The 20,208-nt window shown below is 38.5% G+C and overlaps 2 protein-coding genes across 3 annotated transcripts; both read left to right on the forward strand.

Annotated features, from left to right (window-relative positions):
- Positions 1–586: 586 nt before the first annotated feature.
- Positions 587–3,899, forward strand: LOC113027266 (proteinase-activated receptor 1-like). Of its 2 annotated transcripts, XR_003273009.1 has the most exons (3): positions 587–692; positions 1,950–3,392; positions 3,700–3,899. XR_003273009.1 is itself a non-coding variant. In XM_026176885.1 (2 exons), the coding sequence occupies exons 1-2, from the start codon at positions 626–628 to the stop codon at positions 3,092–3,094; spliced, it is 1,212 nt and encodes a 403-aa protein (XP_026032670.1). In that variant the 5' UTR covers positions 587–625; the 3' UTR covers positions 3,095–3,899. The 2 variants fall into 2 exon arrangements, 1 of the variants encoding a protein (XP_026032670.1); XM_026176885.1 differs by having other exon boundaries at positions 1,950–3,899.
- A 12,979-nt stretch (positions 3,900–16,878) lies between these two features.
- Positions 16,879–20,131, forward strand: LOC113027267 (proteinase-activated receptor 1-like). Its single transcript, XM_026176886.1, has 2 exons — positions 16,879–16,957; positions 18,478–20,131. The coding sequence occupies exons 1-2, from the start codon at positions 16,888–16,890 to the stop codon at positions 19,506–19,508; spliced, it is 1,101 nt and encodes a 366-aa protein (XP_026032671.1). The 5' UTR covers positions 16,879–16,887; the 3' UTR covers positions 19,509–20,131.
- The last annotated feature ends 77 nt before the right edge of the window (positions 20,132–20,208 follow it).

Genomic DNA, 20,208 nt, shown 5'->3' on the forward strand with positions numbered 1-20,208 from the left:
GCACGGCGGCGGGCTGCTTCCCAAAACAAATACACATGTGCGGCTTGGCACTTGTGCTGTATGTAACAAGTCACGTGACGTGCCACTGCGGCTGTGATTGGTTCGGCTCTGCACTACTTAATTTGGATTGGCTGTTCTTTTTAGTTTTTTTTTTTTAAGAGAACAAGAGCGGTGAGGCCTATCGCAATAGTTAAATTTTTCTATCGAGAAAAAGTTATTTCGCAATACATATCGTTATCGTTCTATCGCCCAGCTCTATTTAGACGTAACATTTAGATTTTAATATAAAAAGTTACAAATATTGTTGTAAATGTTGTAAAAATTGACTCAAAAAAACGTGTTTTTCTCCAATGAATGCATCGGAAGGCAACTTGGGGTTAGTATATTGCCTAAGGATATTTTGCCACCCCATGTAGAACTGAGAAGCAATTTATCCAACATCCAGGAATTTTCCTTTCCCTGTGTAAGAGTTCCAAGGAAACCTGGAATCATGCCAGGCAGAAAGCCAGCAAGTACAAACAAGTACATTAAGGGCATGTTCTTGTTCTTCTTGTTCTCTAAAACAGACATTTAAGACACTGTTGAATTAAAGGATGCCAAAAAGGAAAGAAAGAGAGAAGCAAACATGGCTTTAACACAGTTGTTGTTACTTCTGTTTTGTTTCTGCTGTATTTCTGCCGCGAACACTTCAGGTAAGTTTGAAAATACTGTGATGTCTTGAATTGGTTGGTCTCTACTCATAAAATCCAAATAAATTACTTATTGTTATCTGTGTTAGAACAAATACAAGACTAATTCAAAAAATGTTTTGGTGAATGCAATAATTTTCAATAGAAATCCTGACATAAAAAAGTGTACTATTTCAAGAACAATGTTAGATTTTAAAATGGACAAAACTGTTTTTAAAAAAAACAAAATACTGCATTCTCCAGACAAGAGTTATATTTTTATATTTTCTAATGATTTTTTTAAAGATTTCCCGTTTTGTTTAGTGTCAGTTAGTGTCGAGAGGGGGATTATTTTTGTTTTAGTTTCAATTTTTTATGTTAAGTTTTAGTTCATTTTGAATGGCTTTCGGTGTTTGTTATAGTTTTTTAAATTATAATTATTGGATGGAGGGCATATGTCAGAAAGCAAAGATGTTTCATCCATATTTTACCTTAGTTTTAGTTTTATTTTAGTTTCCAACTTCACATAATTGTTCAAATTTGTAGTTTTTATTTCATCTTAATTATTTAAAATGCTTTTTTTTTTCACATCCATGTTTAGTTTTAGTTTAGCTTTAGTTAACTATAATGACCTTGGTACAGACTAAAAAGGAAAGCAAACATCAGGCATGTTATCAGCCCTTAGTTCAAAAGCCTGCATGTATAGTCTTGCACTGATGGCTATGGCACTGGCAGCTTGCACATCTGAAGAGGAACATTAGTGTTGAAAGGTATACACAAATTTTACATCAGATTATATTCACCATGTTCAGAAATTGAAACTGTGATATTCATTTCCTTTTAAAATATATTTGAGATAATGTTCTTGGGTCTGTCAAATTTGTGCACACGTAAAGGTCAGACTGAGTTGTTGTGACCAAACAGCAGCATCCGAAGACTAGCCTCATCAATGTTATTTTGGATGGATGGATGGATGGATAAGCTTTATTTGTTGGTTGCAGTTGCTTGCAACTGAGATGAGAGACCTTTAATTGGCAAACCATCCCAGTCGCTGAGCTTTGTGCAAGTTTTAGGGCAGAACTAGACAAGAGAAGACTTTGGATGTGTTTTAATTCTTTTGTTTAAAAAGTAAATTCAGCGGACAAACAGATTTAAAACTGCGTCTGTTTCTGATTTGTAAACTCTAAGAAAATGTTACCATCATAGTTTTATATCCAGCAAATAACCTTTGATTTCTGTTTTTTAGAATTCACTGACAAGTCTATTTTGTTTTTAAAACAGGAGCGCATGGAGCATCTGGAGCAGTTTTTATTTTTGTTAATAATAATTCACCACATAATTCATCAAATAAAACATCTTTTGGACTTTCAGAAGAGGCACTGAAGTTTCTAACTGGCACTGTGTCCATCATCCTTTTACCTTTCTTCTACACGCTGGTCTGCTCCATCAGTGTGCCAATTAACTTCTGTGCCGTGATTGTCTTTGCTTGGGGGATCCGTCCCAAGAAGCCAGCTGCAATCTATATGGTGAACCTGGCCTTAGCTGATCTGCTCTTTGCACTGATGCTCCCCTTCAAGATCTCCTACCACTTTGAAGGCAACAACTGGAAATTTGGCTCGACCATGTGCAGCGTGGTCACTGCTGCCTTTTACTGGAACATGTATTGTTCTGTTCTTCTCATAGCTTGCATCAGTGTGGACCGTCTACTTGCTGTAGCTTACCCTATAGCATCTCTTACTTGGAGGAGCCCACAGGCTGCAGTCATAGCCTGCATAATCATGTGGATGCTATCCTTCGCTGGCTCGATTCCCCTTTTTACCATCCACCAGACATTTTACATCAGTGAGTTGAACATCACCACCTGCCATGATGTCCACTCTACAGATAAGATCGCCTGGTTAAAGACATACTTCCTCACCATCTGCTGTGTCCTCTTCTTCCTGCCTCTGCTCATCACAGTGGTGTCCTACGCTCAGATAATCTGGTCATTGAGCAGAGTCCAACATGATGTTCCAGGAACATCACAGAGGAGAAGAAGAGCAATGGTGATGACATTGACTGTGCTGGTGATATTTTTACTGTGTTTCATGCCCACAAACTGTCTGCTGCTTGCACACTACCTGCAGTTTAACACCGAGAAGAGCCAGGAGGCACCTGATGGCTCTTACGCACTCTATCTGGTGTTTCTGTGTTTGGGAAGTCTGAACTGCCTCCTGGATCCCCTGCTCTACTACTTTGGATCCTCCCAGTGCCAGAAACGACTATCCAACATGGTCAAGTGTAAGAGCATTACACAGCGCAGAGATATCACTCAGTCAGCAACTTCTTCATGGAGATTCAGGAGGTCTGGAAAAAACATCTCCACCAGAGGGGGTTCTTTTCAATCAAGCCTCAGAAGCCAAAATAAGAAAATACTACTCCTCTGAGCTGATATTTTAAATGACTCTTAGCTGTTAAAGTTATAAAATAACATCAGTGATTTGTCATGAAATTTCAGAAGCTGTGAACATGAGCACGTAGCTAGCAGGAGCGTTTAGAGTTCTGGGCATATCATTCTTCATGATCAGAATGAACTGAATACCTTCCACGGCTATCTCAACAGAAACAGCTTTAAATCTTTGTTTCATAGACACACATGATCAGTCACAGATGCCAAAAGGGACACTGACACCAATCCTCAATAGGAGAACTCATGATGGTTCAGGAGCAGTCAGGCTTACCCGGGTGAGATGTGTTTTTATGTGTTCAATAAATTCTACTTGTATCTTTTAAGATGTGAATATTTATTTTTAATTATCTAGACCAGTTAGTGCAGATTAAGTAAAAAACCTTTGAACTGGTATATGTTAAAAACTGATCCAAATCTAGGACATATCGTAAAAATAAACACGATTTTTCCACTGCATATAAAAAATAAGCCTCAAACATCCTCCCTCATAGTTCCATTTGCTGATTTTGATCTGAATTATATTTATCATTATATCTACATTTATAAATCGATTTTCCTTTCTTTTTTTTTCTTTGTGTCAAGCGTATGCCAGTGCTGAGGGGAAGTGGAGGTAATGATGGATAAGGTAAATCAACAGAATGTCACATTCCTGGGTCTGTTGACCCAGCGTTTAAGTTTTAGTTTATTTTGATGTTTATGTTTAAGTTCATTAAGTTAGCCAAGTTCATTTCTTTATTAGATTCCCCTTGTGTCTTCTTCCCCTGTATTTAACCCTCCTGCCATCCTTTAAAAAACTCACACCCATCACCCTAGGGACCATTCTCAGCCACGCCATAAAAAGACCATATATCCATATTTTATTCCACTTTAAATTAGCCAACCTTGTAAAACTACTTCTCCCTGAAATATTCATGTAAAGTTTTAATTATATTTTCGTTGTTTTAACCCTTCAAATCCCAGTGTTATTACATGAGCGCCCTGTGTTATAAGCCCCAAAAACCAAAAAACGAAACTAAATATTTCCACAAAAAACCAGTTGAAGTAATATGTGATTGTCATTATAAGTAGGCCTTTAGATGGACCAAAGATTGGCACCAACATACATTTTGACCTGCCATTATTTTTTTTGCATTTTTTTTTGCAATTTAAAAATTAAAACTTCAAGGCCCTGAGTCTTCATTGACATCCAAGAAAAGAAGAAAAAATAAAATCATATGATGATAATTTGGGGTTGAAAAATAGCGTTTATAATGGAAGTCAATGGGCAGAAAATGGTCCCCAGGGTGATGGGTGTGGGGATTTCTGCTGCTCAGCCATTTTAGGCTGATTTAAGGAATTCACACTGGAATATTAACATTGACAGGTAAAAACTATCCTGTGGCAAGTTTGGTTATATTCCACTGAACACAGTGGAAATGGCAGCCATTTAACACATAGCAGTGGCACAAAAAGGTCCCAAGAAGGCAGGAAGGTTAAGTTTCCCTCAACCTTTATGTGTTTCATGTTTGCATGTCTTTGGTTGAACTTTTATATGTCTGAAATAAAGGGTTATCATCATCAACTGCAGTAATATTAATGCAGTAATATTAAAGTGCCACCATTTAGGTTGATCAGATAAATATGTGGAATCTGTACTATTCATAATAAACTGTTTCTAATCAGAAGTTTGTTTTGTTTTTTAAATTTAAATTTTAAATTTAGTCGCCACATGTGGGGTTACCTGCTGTCGTGACCCCTTGTAATCAGGAAGTAAAATATAACAGAGAAAGCAGATGTCAGAGCAATTCCTAATATCTCTATACTTCTTTTTAAGGATGATACTATATGGATCTAAACTCGCCTGTGCACATGACTTCACCAAGCCCGCTAATAAAAAAAACTGTACCAGTCTGCTTCCTGATTGTGGGATCTCTGGGATTTGTAATCCCCACTGTTGTGTGCATCATAACCTATTTCTCTTCACACACAGGATTTTCAGTTTAGAACAATCATGCTCGCTAAAGACTTCCTGGAATGCTCTTTAGAGTGCATGTTGAATTTAGGTTGTATGTTTGTTTATTTAGAGTAGAGTTGTTTTCACTAGATTAACAGTGTTCCAAAGTAACCTGGGACCAGGCCAGGCAGGAAGCCTGAAACAGCAGGTACAAACAGGTAGGTTTAGGGTGTGTTCTTCAAGGCTGGAACTGTTAGCAGACATTTCAGTTGGCTTTAAGGAAGCCAAAAAAGAAAATATAAAACTGATATATAAATAAAATTAAATTGAATTATTGTCAAACTCAACATGACTTTTTTTTTCTTACAAAGATAAGTTTTCTCATTTTAAACATTTGATATCTGTTCAATGTGAATAAACTATGGGTTTATGAGATTTGCAAATGATTTAATTCTAATACTATTTACATTTTACAGTGGGTCATAATTTTTATATTTTCTTTTAGAATTGTGGATATATATTTTAACAGTTATTTTTTACCCAGTGTTGTTGTTTCAGTTCCCCGTGGATGATTTTTAGCATTATGATCAATGTTTCAGGCTAAAACGTGTCAGATAAAAATGAAAAGACACCCCAGTGTTATGCCTCAAAATAACTCATCTGGCTCAGTCAACAGTATCAAACCCAGTGATACTAATTTATCAGGGACAAGATGAGATAGAAGATAGCCTTCATTAGCCCAAGACATGGGGAAGTTGTTACAACAGCAAAGTAGACAGGAATAAATAGATGCAACTTACCTAACAACAATAATATATTGCAAAAATAGAAGAAAATATACACTATACAGGGTAGAAGAAATATAATTTAAATATATGTACATAAACATTAAATGTGTTTTTGTGTATATGATAAAATGATACGGTTTACTAGTAGCAGGAAAACAGATCCTGTCACAATGCAGTGGTTGGCTGTTATTAGCTGCAGGTATTGTGTACTGCACACTAAGATATGTACAGACCACAGTCTGTGCATATGTGGTGTGTTTTCACATCTGTACATTCACTGCTCAGTGCAGCAACCTGTCACTGAAGGAACTGCTCAGTGCTGTCCGGGTGATCTGTCTGGGGGTGGGAGGTGTTCTCCAGCAGGGATGACAGTTTGACCACCATTCCCCTATAACTGGCTACCTCCACTGGGTCAAGAGGGTGTGTCCAGTTCAATTCAATTCAATTCAATTTTATTTATATAGCGCCAAATCACAACAAAAGTCGCCTCAAGGCGCTTCATAGATACAGAGAAAAACCCAACAATCATATGACCCCCTATGAGCAAGCACTTTGGCGACAGTGGGAAGGAAAAACTCCCTTTTAACAGGAAGAAACCTCCGGCAGAACCAGGCTCAGGGAGGGGCGGCCATCTGCTGCGACCGGTTGGGGTGAGAGAAGGAAGACAGGATAAAGACATGCTGTGGAAGAGAGACAGAGGTTAATAACAGATATGATTCAATGCAGAGAGGTCTATTAATACATAGTGAGTGAGAAAGGTGACTGGAAAGGAAAAACTCAATGCATCATGGGAATCCCCCGGCAGCCTACATCTATTGCAGCATAACAAAGGGAGGATTCAGGGTCACCTGGTCCAGCCCTAACTATATGCTTTAGAAAAAAGGAAAGTTTTAAGCCTAATCTTAAAAGTAGAGATAGTGTCTGTCTCCCGAATCCAAACTGGAAGCTGGTTCCACAGAAGAGGGGCCTGAAAACTGAAGGCTCTCCCTCCCATTCTACTTTTAAATACTCTAGGAACAACAAGTAGGCCTGCAGAGCGAGAGCGGAGCGCTCTAATAGGGTGATATGGTACTACAAGGTCATTAAGATAAGATGGGGCCTGATTATTTAAGACCTTGTATGTGAGGAGCAGGATTTTGAATTCAATTCTGGATTTAACAGGAAGCCAATGAAGGGAAGCCAAAACAGGAGAAATATGCTCTCTCTTTCTAGTCCCTGTCAGGACTCTTGCTGCAGCATTTTGGATTAGCTGAAGGCTTTTCAGTGAGTTTTTTGGACATCCTGATAATAATGAATTACAGTAGTCCAGCCTGGAAGTAATAAATGCATGAACTAGTTTTTCAGCGTCACTCTGAGACAGGATATTTCTAATTTTAGAGATGTTGCGCAAATGGAAGAAAGCAGTCTTACATATTTGTTTAATATGTGCATTGAAGGACATGTCCTGGTCAAAAATGACTCCAAGGTTCCTCACCGCGTTACTGGAGGCCAAGGTAATGCCATCCAGAGTAAGAATCTGATTAGATACCATATTTCTAAGATTTTCAGGGCCAAGTACAATAACCTCAGTTTTATCTGAATTAAGAAGCAGAAAGTTAGCGGCCATCCAGGTCTTTATGTCTTTAAGACATTCCTGCAGTTTAACTAATTGGTGTGTGTTATCTGGCTTCATGGACAGATAGAGCTGGGTGTCATCTGCATAGCAGTGAAAATGTATGCTATGTCTTCTAATGATGCTGCCTAAGGGAAGCATGTATAATGTAAACAGAATTGGTCCTAGCACTGAACCCTGTGGAACTCCATAATTAACCTCAGTGTGTGAAGAGGACTCTCCATTTACATGCACGAATTGGAGTCTATTAGATAGATATGATACAAACCACTGCAGTGCAGTACCTGTAATACCTACAGCATGTTCTAATCGCTCTAATAGGATATTATGATCAACAGTATCGAACGCTGCACTGAGGTCTAGCAGGACAAGCACAGAGATGAGTCCACTGTCAGAGGCCATAAGAAGATCATTTGTAACCTTCACTAAAGCTGTTTCTGTGCTGTGCTGAGCTCTGAAACCTGACTGAAACTCTTCAAATAAACCATTCCTCTGCAGATGATCTGTTAGCTGTTTGACAACTACTCTTTCAAGGATTTTTGATATGAAAGGAAGGTTGGAGATTGGCCTATAATTAGCTAAGACTGCTGGGTCTAGAGATGGCTTTTTGAGTAAAGGTTTAACTACAGCCAGCTTGAAGGCCTGTGGTACATAGCCGATTATTAGAGATAGGTTGATCATATTTAAGATCGAAGAATTAATTAATGGCAGGACTTCTTTGAGCAGTTTTGTAGGAATGGGGTCTAAAAGACACGTTGATGGTTTGGAGGAAGTAATTATTGAAGTTAACTCAGAAAGATCAATTGGAGAAAAAGAGTCTAACTTAATATCAATGGTACTAAGAGTAGCTGTAGATAATATTACATCTGTGGGATGATTATTGGTAATTTTTTCTCTAATGATAAAAATTTTATTTGTGAAGAAGTTCATGAAGTCATTACTAGTTAACGTTAAAGGGATGGTTGGCTCAAAAGAGCTCTGACTTTTTGTCAGCCTGGCTACAGTGCTGAAGAGAAACCTAGGGTTGTTCTTATTTTCTTCAATCAGTGATGAATAGTAAGATGTTCTGGCTTTGCGGAGGGCTTTCTTATAAAGCAGCAAACTATTTCTCCAGGCTAAATGATGATCCTCTAGATTTGTGACACGCCATTTCCTCTCCAGATTACGAGTCATCTGCTTTAGGGTACGTGTTTCAGAATTATACCACGGAGTCAGGTACTTCTGATTTGAGGCCTTAGTTTTCACAGGAGCTACAGTATCCAGAGTCGTACGTAGTGAGGAGGTGAAATTATTAACAAGATAATCGACCTCTGTTGGGGTAGCGTTCAGATAGCTGCTTTGCTCTGTGTTGGTACAGGGCATTGGAGATGATAACAGTGGGTGGATTATATTCTTAAACTTAGTTACAGTGCTTTCAGAAAGACATCTACTTTGATAAAGTCTACTCTTCACCGCTGTGTAATCAGTTATTGTAAAAGTAAATGTTATCAGGAAATGATCAGACAGGAGAGGGTTTTCAGGAAACACTGTTAAATGTTCAGGTTCGATGCCATATGTTAGAACAAGATCTAGAGTGTGATTAAAGTGGTGGGTGGGTTCTTTTACATTTTGAGAGAAACCAATTGAGTCTAATAACAGATTAAATGCCATGTTGAGGCTGTCATTTTTAGCATCTACATGGATGTTAAAATCACCCACAATAATTATTTTATCTGAGCTCAGAACTAAATTAGATATAAAGTCTGAGAAATCAGACAGAAACTCTGTGTAAGGCCCAGGTGGACGATAGATGATAACAAGTAAGACTGGTTTCTGAGTTTCACAGCTGGGGTGGACAATGTTAAGCATCAGGCTTTCAAATGAATTAAAAGTCTGTCTTGGTCTTTCATTAATTAATAGGCTGGTGTGAAAAATTGCTGCCACACCGCCCCCTCGGCCTGTGCTTCGAGATTTCTGGTAGTTAGAATGGCTCGGGGGTGTTGATTCATTTAAACTAACATAATCATCCTGCTGCAACCAGGTTTCTGTAAGGCAGAGTAAATCAATTTGTTGATCAATTATTAAGTCATGTACTAACAGAGACTTGGAGGAGAGAGACCTAATATTTAATAATCCACATTTCACTGTTTTACTCTTTGGTTCAGATGTGGATACTGTATTGTTCTTTCTTTGTGATTGTTTATGTTTAAGTTGTTTGTTGCTGGTTTTTAGTTTGTTTTTTGTCCAGTCAAGTCATGTGAACACCTAGGTTCAGTGGTGTAGGTAGAGAATGTTTGTGCCTGCAGCAGACACTCCCTGTGGAGTGTCTGCTGCAGGCACAACTACTCTACTAGACACACAACAACAACAACAATCTTTATTTATAGAGCACATTAAAAGCCAGGGGCATGCCAAAGTGCTTTACATGAAACAATAAAACAATAAAATGATTTACACTAAAACATCAGAATCATATAGGTGTGGGATTATGTTCACAGGTAAAAACCACTAATAGGAACAGTCAATAGCACACAGCTGTAGCAAAGAGAACTGTACCATCATACACAGTGATAGAGGACATAGGCAACGCAACAATAAAATAATAAAATAATTAAGACTATAACGTCAGAGTCATATAAGTGTGAGATTATGTTCACAGGTAAAAAAAAACACTAATAAGAATAAACTATAGCACAGAGCTATAGCAGAGTAAAGCTGTAAAGCTGAACCATCAAACACAGTGATGGAAAACATTGACAGCACAGGACAACGCAAAACAACCAGACACATTAGAACATTAGAACAACACACTAGAAGCAAGGCGAGAATTTAACTGGTAGAAAAAGCAAGTTCAAACAGATATGTTTTAAGCCGTGATTTAAAAGATTGAATAGAATCAGACGCCCGGATGCCAATCGGGAGACTGTTCCACAGCTCAGGTGCAGCTAGAGCGAACGCTCGATCACCTCTAGACTTCAAGCGAGATCTGGGCTGAACCAACAATGACTGTGAGGAAGATCTTAAGGCCCTCGTAGGAAGATATGAATTTAAGAGTTCCTTAAGATAACTTGGCCCTGTGTTATTAGTAATTTTAAAAGTAAACAACAGAATTTTAAATTGAATACGAAATTTCACAGGCAACCAGTGCAGATCAGCAAGGACGGGAGTGATGTGAGCAAACTTCCTAGTTTTAGTTAGAATGTGTGCAGCGGCATTCTGGACTGTCTGTAATCTATGTAAAAGGGTAGAGTGGAGACCATAATAAAGTGAATTACAGTAATCTAGTCGTGACGTAACAAAGGCATGGATAAGCTTTTCCAAGTCATTGTGCAGGATGTAATGTTTGGCCCTGGAAATAAGGCGAAGTTGGTAGAAACTAGATCTGACGACAGCAGATACTTGTTTGTCAAGTTTAAATGAGCTGTCAAGTAGCACACCCAGATTCCTAACAGTGTCAGGGAAAGAACTAGTGAGAAAACCAAAAGCATCATGAAGTTTGGCACGAAGAGCGTCACTGCCAAAGATCATAATTTCAGTTTTCTTATCGTTAAGGATAAGAAAATTTGCCAGAAGCCATTGCTTGACCTCACACATGCACTCTCGAAAGTTACTCACGGACATAGCTAGATCATCATTCAGCTCAAAATAGATCTGGATGTCATCGGCATAATAGTGAAAGGCAATGTGGTATTTCTCCAAAATGACACTTAAAGGAAGCATATACAGTGAGAACAGGGTAGGGCCTAGCACAGATCCCTGGGGAACACCACAGCAAACAGGTACAGCGGAGGAGGAGGAGGTAGCCAAGTGAACCGAAGAGAGCCGATCGGAGAGGTAAGATTTAAACCAATCCAAGGCAGTTCCCTTGATGCCTACAGTGTGCTCTAGTCTCGCCAATAGTATGTTATGGTCAACCATGTCAAATGCCGATGAAAGATCCAATAGCACTAGGACAGAGGGGCGTCCATTGTCAGCCATTAGTAAAAGGTCGTTAAAAACTCGAAGCAGTGCTGATTCAGTGCTATGGTGTTGTTTAAAGGCCGATTGATATTTATCATTAATGTTATTCTCATCCAGGTAGGTCTGAAGTTGAAGCAGAACTACCTTCTCAAGAATTTTAGCCACAAAGGGAAGTTTGGAAATCGGCCTATAATTGGCATAATCATTTTGATCGAGATTACTTTTTTTTAGAACAGGTTGGATTATGGCATGTTTAAGAGCTGATGGTACATAGCCGGACAGCAAGGAGGAGTTCAATATGGACAAAAGACAAGGTCCAATTGTACTAAAACAATCCTTGACTATACGGGATGGAAGAACATCATGTACAAGATTAGTATTATTGAGTTTCTCAATTAGATGCTTCAGAGTAGAGAGAGAAACGGGTTCAAATTGACAAAAAGTAGTGGAACAATCGGGGGTGGGCATACGGTCGGTCACCAAAGGGAGGGTAGATTTAAGAGATGCGACTTTATCCAAAAAATAACTTGAAAATTTTTCACAAAGGCCCGGGGAGCATGGCAGAGGCATAGAGGGGCAGGGGTTTACCACAGAGTTGAAAATTTTGAATAAAATTCGAGGGTTGTTTCCATTGGTGGTGATAATTTTAGATAGGAAAGCAGCTTTAGCCATTCTGGCAGCTGATTGAAACTTCGAGCGGCTAACGCATAAAGTGGAGATTATCCTTCCTCCACCTCCTCTCATCCCGTCGACACATACGTCGTAAGGCACGAACAGAATCATTTAACCAACATTGTGAGTAGGTTCTGGGGCATTTCATTCTGATCGGTGCTACAATGTCAAGGATAGAGGAACATGTAGTTAATAGAGTATTGGCGAAATTCTCAAGTGTATGTGGGGTAAGACAGTCTGACGTAGTAAATGAAAAGTTCACAAAAGAATTAGAAAATTTCAACAGAGTATCGGCATTCACAGTACGCGTAGGACAAAGAGGAGCCTCAAAGCGTGATCCGGTGTTGCCAAGGTCAAGATCGAAAATAACCGGAGAATGGTCGGAAAGTCCAGTGTTTCTAATTTCCTTAATACATATATCCACATCGTATGAAAAAACCAAATCAAGGGTGTGGCCCTTAACATGGGTAGGCTCATTCACCCATTGGGTAAGATTAAAAGAAGCAGTTAGTGCTAGAAAATCGTTGGCCAATTTGTCATCCATACAACAGACATGAATGTTAAAATCACCAGAAATAATAACAGAACCATATTTAAAAAGAATGGATCCCAAGAAGTCAGCAAATTCAGAAATAAACATCTTGTGGTATTTAGGCGGACGATAAACCACAACACACAGAGTAGTCCGAGGGCCAGTCAATTCCAATAACTGGGCTTCAAAGCTAGAATAGGTTGGGGAGGGTAGCAGCCGTGCTTCATGTTTGTTTTTAAAAACCGAGGCTAGGCCACCACCTCTACCAGTGAGCCTTGGTGAGCTAAAGAAGGCACAGTCAGGAGGGAGAAGCTCAGAAAAGGGGATAAACTCACCCGGAGAAGTCCATGTCTCCGTCAGAAATAGAACATCCAGTCCCGTGGTAAGGAAAAAGTCATTTAAGAGAAAGGCCTTATTTGAAAGAGACCTAACATTAAATAAAGCCATCCGAGTCCGAGGAGCTAGGTCATTAGCGGTAGCCCGTCGCAGGGTGTTTAGATTGCTGTGTTGAACACCGCGGCCAGGCGGTGTAATCCAAGACCGAGCAGAGTGATAGGCCACTGGGCAGGTAGGATAGGTATGAGGGCCAACAGGGCATATCCAACGATGACTTAACAATTTAGCCGCAAAGCAGCTCCTGGAGTAGAAGATAAATCGTGACAGCTCACGACTTGTAGAAGGGTAATCCACGGTCTGGATCCTTACATACTGAGGGCGGTTGGTAAGATAGTCCAGGATCCATGTGGTGAGATGCACTCCAGCTTGTCTTTCAAATTTATGTCTGCGATAGTGTTGAAAGCACTAGAAAAAAAAACCCAAACATAATTTCGAGCTCTCAAAATGTAAAAAAAAAAGAATTTTTCAAATATTTATATGATAGTGCAGTGTGGTGGGACTTGACTTAAGCAGCCAAAGAAGTGCAGGAGACAGATACTGTCCAGTGAGCAAGTGATTTATTCACTATTTTGTGACCAATATTTACACAAATAAATAAAAAAACTCAACTCCATAATTAACTCAGTTCAAATAAACATAACTGAACTTAAATCGACGGAAATTAAGGTCAAACTGCACACAGCTACACTGACCTGATCCTTCCTCCCTGAACACCTGCGTTCATCTGTTTAAATAGTTCATTCACCCCTGTACTAATCGATTAAGGTAGGTAAGTCAAACTCTTCTATACTCCAACCTGTACTGCTACTCTTCCTAGCAATAAAACTCTAAGGTATAGTCAATACATATTACAACAAATCAATTTCCCTACTAACACTCTAAAGTCAACTTTATTAAATTACAAGGATTCTCCCACTTCTCCTCCTGGTCTCTTCCTGTGACCTCAGATTAACCAGTAAGCTACAGTATAAATACAGGAAGTAAAGCCTTCCTCCTTTTGTTCCTGGAACACAGGTAGGTAAGGTGAGTTTAAACAAGACGAATTAACAGTTGAACTAAATAACATGTTAACTTAACAAACTTGTCAAAAATTGATTTAAACCAAGATGTGATGTTATATAATCTGCAAAAGTGCAAAAGATAGGCAAACATCTACTATCCAGGGTTTGTTTATTGCAGACTACACATGAAATATGGTTAAATCAAAACAAGAATGTTAACTAAGAATATGGACAAGTGGTACTCTCACCCATTTTGTCACATGCAGCATCAGATACACTGAAGGCTAGCCTCACCACTGTGCGACTTTGTGCAGTCAATTGGACCTGTAAAAGCTCAGGAAGTCCTAAAAGTGAATACCGTCTCCTTCTTGCAGCCTATCCCAGCTGCCAAGTGGCAAGGTAAACCCCGGGCAAGTCACCATTCTGTTCCAGGGCAACCATTTTTAGTGTTTATAAAACAAACACAGAAATAAAAAAAGAAACACAAAGGGGCTCTAACACCAACCCAAAAACTCATAGTGGTTCAGGAGCAGTCTTGCCCAGGTTATAAGTATTACTTATGTTTTCAGTAAATTCTACTTTTATCTTTTATGATGGGAATATTTCTTCCTAGTTATCTAGACCAGTTCGTGCAGTAACAGAAGCTTTTTATGTTTTTTTTTCTCACAAGTCTATTATGCTGCATGTGTCAGTTTTCCTTCAGAATGCATGTTGAATTAATCGTCTGTTTGTTTATTTACAATATTGGTTTTCACTGTTCCAAGAAAACCTGGAACCAGGCCATCCAGGAAGATATTACTAAATCAACAGGTACAGCAGGTAGGTTTAGGGTCTGTTTTCTCAAGGTTGTCAACAGGCATTTCACACACTGTTGGTTTTAAGGAAAACAAGAAGGAAAAGTTTAAGGGAAGGGTTTGTAGATTTAAGCACAATAAGGCCAAACCATGTGCTGTAGCTGTACTATAGGGACATGTGTATTTATGCATTATTAAGACATCATTTGTCCAACATCCAAGTTTCACCTGTGAACGGGTTTTTATAATTATATAGAAACTTGATTTTATATTCATTCATGGTTTTATAATTATAAATTCTTTAGGGTAAAACATGTCAGAGAGAAATTACATACAAGATGAAGTTTCAGGGTACATCAAATTTGTTACTGTGTTTTAAACAAGGAAGGACTGAGAAGCAGTGACACATCTTTCCTGATAAGTTTTTGTATATTGCCCTCTGCTGGTGGCAACCTTGCATTAATATTAAAGCTGTATTTAATTCATTTTTAAGAATAACGTCATATTTCTCTGCTGTCATCTGTGGCTCATCGTCCTTTTTTCTTTTTCTTGTCTTTTATTTTGGCATTGGAGGTAGTAAAAGGAAGGTGAATCGGAAGGGTTTTATTTGGAAATCTCCTCCCTAAAATTCAAGATTCTTTATTTGTCACATGCATAGTTATACCAGTACAACATGCAGTGAAATGTATCCTCACACGCTCCTCGACTGTGCATGACTGTGTTGATAGTCTGGATTTTTTTACTGTTGAGGAAATACAGGTTTACCTTAAATAAACAGTTTTATGATATTATCATTAATATGAGAAATAAAGGTACTGAGAGAATTTTCGTCTGGATCATCACTGTTCAGATTGTCCCTCAGATCTACATGGCTTCTCAGAAAGAAAGATTCAGACAAAAGGAACCAGTTTCACTATCAGGATCAGTGCAGCAATCAGCCATCAACAGCAAAGCTACCTCAACTTTAAATAGGAGCAAGGAGATGACATGATTGCAAACAGGTGAACTTTGCTCCTCCAGATGTGCAAAATTAAAGGGCAGAAACTCAGAATTAGAATGTCTTTATTGTCATTGTCACAGGTACAACGAAATTAAAAATGGTTCCCGATCAGTGCATCATCCCTAACAATATCAAAATATAAATAAAACAATAAAATTCAATAAAATCAAAAAATAAAATATATAAAATACTTAAAGTGCTAATAAGAATAGTATCAGCAAACATTCACATACATTCCCACATACATACTTCAGTCAGCGAATAGATTAATACGAGTGGCGTGATGGAGATTTTATTGTAGCAGTATTCAGACGTGTTATTGCAGTTGGATAAAAGCTGTTTGAGTTTACAGCAAACGCTGCAGTCCCCTGCAGGAGAGAGAGAGAGCAACAAAGAAGAGGGACAAATGGAAAGGACAAGTCAGCACAGGAGGATTTGGAAACCATACGAGATTTAATTTCTTTACACAACAGTCACTTCATTTCCCTGAATGGTATTGCCTAAAGTCACCTGCCAGGAAACTTACCTGTGCAGGCCCACAGTGCGTAGAAGTAGTAAATTGTGAGGCCGTTGGCAGCGCAAACGCATATTGATCACATTTTTCACATTTCACATTTTGTAAAAATGGGATTAGATCATCTGTCCTTGCTTTCATAACCTAAAATATGGCAAAGACAATGCTTAATTTATTTAATTTAAGAAGTGAGATCACAAATAAACATTTATTAAAAAATAAACATGAACAAATGATAAATAAAGTGAAGAAAGTAATGCCAAATTTACTGAGACTGAAAATAAGAGTTTCACGTTAGTTTGAATAAAATAAAAGCACTATTTTTTGCCACTGACAGCATGATAAGATACATACATGAGTGTGGAAAATGTTCTTCAGTATGTGTTCTTAATGTATCTGGCTACCGATAATTTTTTCCCACTGAGTAAATGGAGCTCCGAAGAAACCTGAACGAGATCACACAGGCAGATATGACGCAAACAGCAGGCACAAACGTGTCATTTAAGGGTGTATTCATTGAAGCTGGCATTTTAAGGAGACGGAAACCTTTAAGGAAGTCAAATAATTTCCTAACAAGAGAGCTACAGACATGGCTTCACCACATTTCTTGTTGTTCCTTCTCATTAATTTCTGCTGCATTTCTGCCTCAAATACCTCAGGTAAGCTTGAAAACACTGTTTTGTCTTGAACTGTTCAGTCTCTGCCCTCTACTCATATACAGAGGGAATATTAATATATTAATAAGATTTTGTTACCTGTCATTATTAATATTTTAAACTCAGTATCCTACACAGAGTCAGTATTTTTTTTTTTTTTTTTTTTTTTTTTATTTAAGATATTTATGCAATTATCTAGAGACAATCTACCTGCAACACATTTCAATCACAAAATAATACCTTAGCAGAAAAACTAAAGAAATGTGTGGTTGGTTCATTATTTCTTGATGATAACTATGCTCCTTGCCAATAAATATTATTTCTGTTGGAAAACCTCTTTCTGTCCCCCTAAACTGTCGAGGTCCACAACTGCAGATGCATGGAAGCAAAAATTCTTAACAAAAAGTGAGTCACTTAATAAGGCTGGTGAAACATACAAAACAAAAGGCAGGAAAACAGTAAGACAAAACTAACAAGAACTAAACAGGGAGAACTCAAATACTAAATGCTAAGGACATAGAACACGAAACTAGGGCATAACAAAACCTGAACATGGGAACTTGGATCGTGACATGAGAAGACCAGACGACGTGACGATGAACAAAGGGAAACTCACACAATAAATAAACAGAGAGGTGAGGAGGGGTGTGGAAACACACGGGGCGAGAGAGCAAGTGGACACAGAGGGACGAGAGCCAAAGGTTAATGACACAACCCCCTGACATAAATAATGCCAAATTTGTAAGGAAAATGCATTTTTAGGTTGAGCAACAGAGTTGAGTATGTGGGTTGTACTCATGCTGATGGTGAACAGCATATGCTGCTCTTCTTTAATGTCATTTGTCGAAGTAAAAACACACATTGGCAGTTAAACAATCTATTCTTTTAACAATCTTCTTTTAACAATCCACTACTTCAGGGTGGAATAATCATACACAGCCACAACAGCCTATTTGGGGTCGGTGCACAAAAGAGAGGAATCTCAGGATGTGCCTAATGTTTTAAAATATTAACATGAAAGTAGTCTATTCTAGCGACAGGTTTATTTTTTAAGAATTCATTCATTCAACCTCCGGAGTTTCAGTTGCCTGTAGATCACGTCTTATAACTATCATGAATGTCTAAGGCTAAAAAGTGTCAAAAAGTAATGGCTCATGTTACAAGCTAGAGTGGCGCTTCAGAATAACAGCCAAGATACTAACTTTTCAGTAAAATGTTGTCAAGGCACTGGGTCATTTAAAGTTTTGTTGATTTAAATGTTCTATTCTGATTTGTTTAATATTTTCAGCATATTTGTTTTGTGTATTCTTGGCGTATTTTCTATAGCTCTCAGTTTCTTTAGTTTAATCCCTCCTTCAGTCTTTCTTCCTTCTGTGCCATGTCGTCTGTGTTTGCTTTATTCATGTTTCTGTGTTTTACCCATTTAGTTTTTGGAGTTCCTCCTTTATTATGAGATTTAATGTTCCTTCTGCTTCCATATCTATATCTTAGATCACAGTGACAGTGTTTTTTTCTCCTTTTAGGCACTCAAAAAAATAAAACAAAGACACCAACTGAAGCAGGTTTTGCTGTCCTACCATCATCAAAAGAAAGAGTTACTTCAGAAGAGGCACTGGAGTTTCTTACTGGCCCTGTGTCCACCATCCTTTTACCTTGCTTCTACACACTGATCTGCTTTATCAGTGTGCCAATTAACATCTTTGCCATAATGGTCTTCAATTGTTGGATCCGTCCCAAGACGCCAGCTGCAATTTATATGCTGAACCTGGCCTTAGCCGATCTGCTCTTTGCACTGATGCTCCCCTTCAAGATCTCCTACCACTTTGAAGGCAACAACTGGAAATTTGGCTCGACCATGTGCAGCGTGGTCACTGCTGCCTTTTACTGGAACATGTATTGCTCTGTTCTTCTCATAGCTTGCATCAGTGTGGACCGTCTACTTGCTGTAGTTTATCCCATTGACTCTCTGGCTTGGAGAAGCTCACGGACCACAGTCATAGCCTGCATAACCATGTGGTTGTTATCCTTTGCTGGCTCTGTGCCTCTTGTTTCCTCTGATCAGACTTTTAACCTAACTAAGTTGAACATCACCACCTGCCATGATGTCCACTCCACAAATAAGATCATCTGGTTAAAGACATACTTCGTCACTCTCTGCTGCTTCCTCTTCTTAATACCTCTCCTCATCACATTGGTGTCCTACACTGGAGTCATCTGCTCGCTGAGCAGACTCCAATATGATGTTCCAGAAACATCACACAGGAAAAGAAGAGCAGTAGTGATGACTTTGACTGTGCTATTGATATTTTTACTGTGTTTCGTGCCTACAAACTGCCTGCTGCTCGCACACTACCTGCAACTTAACACAGAGAAGAGCCAGGAGGCACCTGATGGCTCTTACGCACTCTATCTGGTGTTTCTCTGTTTGGGAAGTCTGAACTGCCTCCTGGATCCCCTGCTCTACTACTTTGGATCCTCGCAGTTCCGGAAACAACTATCCAATATGTTGAAGTGTAATAATGACAATAGCACTCATTCACCGTCTTATTTATGAAGATTCAGCAAAAGACAAATGCTGAAATCCAGTCAAACAGAAAAGTCCAGAATCAAGACCTCAGTTACCAGAGCGGGTTCTTTCCAAACAAGCCTCAAAAGCCAAAAAAGGACAAGCCAAACAAGAAACTACTAGCCTGACTGACTGTCACACTTTCATTGATTCTGAACTGTTATTTTAAAGTTATAATATAACATCAGCAATTTGTCATAATTTGTCAAAGCTGCTGACATAAGAGCATGTAGCTAACAGGAAGATTTTAAATTCTCTATATTCATGATTAGAATAAACTGAATACCTTCCACTTCTTTGTGAACCGGTCATGTCAACAGAAATAGTTTTAAATCTTGGGGTCATGGCTACACATGGTCAATGAGAGATCCTTTTAAGAAACAAGAAAGAAAACACCAGGAGAGAAAATATGCATTTACATAAACAATATACATTCCATAGGACAAGAGGTGGGGTCCAACCTGTGCAAGTTGCCCATCTCTTGCAAAGCTAACATTATGAGTAATTATATCTTAGAAAATAAAGACAACGTGTGGTTCAGGAGTTGTTGGTCTTGGGCAGTTCAGAAGTATTTTTTTTCTGTGTTTAATAAACTGTACTTTAATCTTTTATTATGTGTATTGTGTTTTTTTTTCTTCTAGCTATCTAGAATTAGATGGACACAAATATAATGTCCCAGAGGTATTCT

Source organism: Astatotilapia calliptera, chromosome 7 (genome assembly GCF_900246225.1).
Source record: "Astatotilapia calliptera chromosome 7, fAstCal1.2, whole genome shotgun sequence".
NCBI classification, from domain to species: Eukaryota; Metazoa; Chordata; class Actinopteri; order Cichliformes; family Cichlidae; genus Astatotilapia; species Astatotilapia calliptera.

What these genes read in the sequence shown, in the direction of transcription:
- LOC113027266 (XM_026176885.1), top strand. Translation starts at nt 626, where the DNA reads ATGGCTTTAACACAGTTGTTGTTACTTCTGTTTTGTTTCTGCTGTATT. An exon ending in TTCTGCCGCGAACACTTCAG is followed by an intron (nt 693 to 1,949) that starts GTAAGTTTGAAA and finishes TTTTTAAAACAG; the next exon opens with GAGCGCATGGAGCATCTGGA.
- LOC113027267 (XM_026176886.1), top strand. Translation starts at nt 16,888, where the DNA reads ATGGCTTCACCACATTTCTTGTTGTTCCTTCTCATTAATTTCTGCTGC. An exon ending in TTCTGCCTCAAATACCTCAG is followed by an intron (nt 16,958 to 18,477) that starts GTAAGCTTGAAA and finishes TTCTCCTTTTAG; the next exon opens with GCACTCAAAAAAATAAAACA.